General features: G+C 43.3%; 3 protein-coding genes across 7 annotated transcripts in view; 2 read left to right on the top strand and 1 right to left on the bottom strand.

Annotated features, from left to right (window-relative positions):
* LOC104732540 (glycine-rich cell wall structural protein 1.0-like) overlaps positions 1-791 on the top strand; it is a 1,576-nt gene extending 785 nt beyond the window's left edge. The window contains exons 3-4 of one of the 5 annotated variants that reach the window (XM_010452101.2): positions 3-119; positions 180-791. In XM_010452101.2, the coding sequence (XP_010450403.1) occupies positions 3-119; positions 180-490 (428 nt within the window). In that variant the 3' untranslated portion in view covers positions 491-791. Of the gene's footprint in view, positions 1-2 lie in introns of all 5 variants that reach the window. The other 4 variants (XM_010452100.2, XM_019234033.1, XM_010452098.2 and 1 more) reach the window with 4 other exon arrangements.
* On the bottom strand, positions 1,491-2,980 carry LOC104732539 (glutamine synthetase, chloroplastic/mitochondrial-like). The gene is made up of 6 exons (XM_010452096.2): positions 2,867-2,980; positions 2,655-2,783; positions 2,490-2,564; positions 2,154-2,405; positions 2,000-2,060; positions 1,491-1,911 (listed from the first exon to the last, which is right to left on the bottom strand). The coding sequence occupies exons 2-6, from the start codon at positions 2,664-2,666 to the stop codon at positions 1,772-1,774; spliced, it is 540 nt and encodes a 179-aa protein (XP_010450398.1). The 5' UTR covers positions 2,667-2,783; positions 2,867-2,980; the 3' UTR covers positions 1,491-1,771.
* LOC104733794 (acanthoscurrin-1-like) overlaps positions 2,946-3,009 on the top strand; it is a 3,023-nt gene continuing 2,959 nt past the window's right edge. The window contains exon 1 of the mRNA XM_010453342.1: positions 2,946-2,973. Coding sequence (XP_010451644.1) covers positions 2,946-2,973 — 28 coding nt within the window. The remainder of the gene's footprint in view (positions 2,974-3,009) is intronic.

Genomic DNA, 3,009 nt, shown 5'->3' with positions numbered 1-3,009 from the left:
AGGCGGAGGATGGAAAGGAGGTGGTGGCCGGGGAGGAGGTGGTGGAGGCAGTGCTGAGTTGGACACCATAGAAATAGATGGTGCGGCAGAGGACGTACAAAATTCTGGCGGTGGCCACGGCGGAGGATGGAAGGGAGGCGGTGGCCAAGGCGGAGGATGGAAGGGAGGCGGTGGCCAAGGCGGAGGATGGAAGGGAGGCGGTGGCCAAGGCGGAGGATGGAAAGGAGGCGGTGGCCAAGGAGGCGGTGGCCGAGGGGGAGGATGGAAAGGAGGCGGTGGCCAAGGCGGAGGATGGAAAGGAGGCGGTGGTCGAGGCGGTGCTGAGTTGGACACCGCAGATATAGATGCTACGGCAGAGGACGTACAGAATTCTGGAGGTGGTGGAGGCGGAGGATGGAAGGGAGGCGGTGGTCAAGGCGGAGGATGGAAAGGAGGAGGGTGGAAAGGAGGTGGTGGTCAAGGAGGAGGGTGGAAAGGAGGCGGTGGTTAAGGAGGAGGGTGGAAAGGAGGCGGTGGTCAAGGAGGAGGATGGAAAGGAGGAGGTGGTAGAGGAGGCGGTGGTGGTGGTGGAGTGTAGAATCGACCGTCTCTAGACTACTCACAATTGCAAACTAAATATTATGAGTAGAAATGTAAGTGTATGCAAAATAGCCAACTATAGTAAATAAGTTTGATGCACGGTTTGCCGATGCATTACCGCACATAACCACCTATCATGCAGAACTGATGTAATGTACGTTGTATCCTCTTCCTATAATCAATATATCTTAGCAGTTGAGTGTTAGTCAGAATTTTCACATTCGTTCACACGGAAATTTCGATTACGAATTGAGTTGTTGTAACCGAATATCTCATTAGCTTTTACAAAGATGTCGGAATACACAACCATATGATTGAAGTACAAAACCTTAAACCCGTGTATGTCTTCCTCTAACTTATGCTCGGTACGTACCACCTTAATCGGTAAAAGTCTCTTAAACCTTCTCTTTTTGGCTTTAGAGTCTCTTAGATCACGAAACCTCACTTTGGGATCGCATAACTTATATTTATCTAGTCTCTACATTTCATTTTCGAGCCATGAATGCTTGCATGATTAACCTTGACAAGCTTCATCACATTTCGAAGCTAAACAAACATATCTGCAGGAATTATTAATTCAAAAACATATATTTGTGATGAACCTCACATCTTTTAAGATCTTAAGCCAACATCAATTAATATGCTTGGCTTTCTTGTCATGATGTCTTGACTTTTAGGGTATATTTCTGTGGATAGTGAATCTAAGACGTATTACAATACCTTTGATCACAAATTCACTCTATGTTGTGTAAATAAGTCATGTTTTACATATGCTCGTTTCATTTTCATGATCCTAGATGGTATTCATGCTCGTTAAGAACTTTATAATATTTCTTACTGTGTGAGTTTAACCGATAAAGTATCCGCGTCGAAACCTTTTCTATAGCTCACAGTCTATTAAACTCTCTCTCTGCAACTTAAAAGTGTTTATTTGAAGCCAAACTCACATAATCACACATTAGCCAATAGCCATGATGACTTGTGCAATATCTTACAGTAAGACCATAACAGGCAAAAGAACCAATATAAAAGGATGAACATTTTCCCATACAGTTCTGAGTTTTTAACAAGGCAAATGAAAAGATAACAAATCATGTCTTGACCCGAAACAAAGTTTTAAGCAAACCTTATGATCCCGGATGGACCACATAGACATGTGTGGTCATCGGATTCATGAAAGCGTCGACTAATTTTAAACATTCAAGGAAAGCTTTTGAGCTGCAAGTGCTTCAGCCTCAAGTGTTGGCTCCCAGAGGAGTGTGGTCTCTGCCAAAAGTGAGGTCACAATGTATGGGTCCATGTTAGATGCTGGACGCCGATCTTCCAAGTAACCTATATTCCAATTCACAAACAATACATGTTAGCAATATATAGCATAAAAAAAACAATGTGTGTACGTAAACCATTCCGGTAACAGTACCTTTTCCTTTCGCCTCGGTATCACGTCCCACACGAATAGAGCATCCACGGTTAGCCACACCCTGCCAAGTTGACGTTTAAAGCAAGTGAGAAGAGAGGGACATAAAATAGGGACTTAGTATGAAGTCTTTTAAACTCCCATTGCAAATGCATACCCATGAGAATTGGTCGATACTAGCTGTCTCGTGCTTTCCGGTCAACCTTCTCTCATTGCCTTCACCGTAGGCACTGATGTGCTCCTTGTGGCGAAGCGAGAGGTTCAAGATAGCCTTTTTGATCACCTCAAATCCTCCTTCCTCTCTCATGCTCTTAGTACTGTAATTGGTGTGGCAACCAGCACCGTTCCAGTCACCCTCTATCGGTTTGGGGTCAAGTGTTAAGACAACACCAGCTTGTTCTGTAATTCTCTGCAAAAAAAGTAACAACAATTACAAGAGCTGAACTCTCACTCACTCACTCACTCCTATCTACAAAATATAACTTTTGATTACCTCAAGAAGGTATCTTGCACACCAAACATGATCACCTGCATCGATTCCTACACTCGGGCCAACTTGGAATTCCCACTGCACAAATGTTTATAATACCATCAGAGGACTATCAAGTAAATCATACAGTAACATAATTTATTGTTAGAGCTCCATTTAAAAAGAGACCTGTCCAGGCATAACTTCACCATTAGTACCACTAATGTTAATTCCAGCATATAAACAAGCTTTGTAATGAGCATCTGAAATGTCACGCCCCCAAATCTTGTCAGCTCCAACTCCACAGTAGTAAGGACCCTGAAGACAAAACAGAGAATAGGTTACTTTTCTTTATTTGTAAACCAACACAAAACATACTTCTTGGCTTGACTGATGATTACCTGAGGACCAGGGAATGCTCCAACTGGCCAACCCAAAGGCCATTTGACGTTTTGCTGAAGTAAAGTGTACTCCTGTTCAATGCCGAACCTAGATCACGATCAAGTAAGTATTCAAACTTATGTACCACATTCTAAGTAAATGG

Source organism: Camelina sativa, chromosome 12 (genome assembly GCF_000633955.1).
Source record: "Camelina sativa cultivar DH55 chromosome 12, Cs, whole genome shotgun sequence".
NCBI classification, from domain to species: domain Eukaryota; kingdom Viridiplantae; phylum Streptophyta; class Magnoliopsida; order Brassicales; family Brassicaceae; genus Camelina; species Camelina sativa.
Note: the sequence above shows the minus strand (reverse complement) of the source record. Positions and strands in the feature narration are given on the sequence as shown.

What these genes read in the sequence shown, in the direction of transcription:
- LOC104732539 (XM_010452096.2), bottom strand. An exon ending in GTGCAAGATACCTTCTTGAG is followed by an intron (nt 2,406 to 2,489) that starts GTAATCAAAAGT and finishes CTTTTTTTGCAG; the next exon opens with AGAATTACAGAACAAGCTGG. An exon ending in GTATCGACCAATTCTCATGG is followed by an intron (nt 2,061 to 2,153) that starts GTATGCATTTGC and finishes TCAACTTGGCAG; the next exon opens with GGTGTGGCTAACCGTGGATG.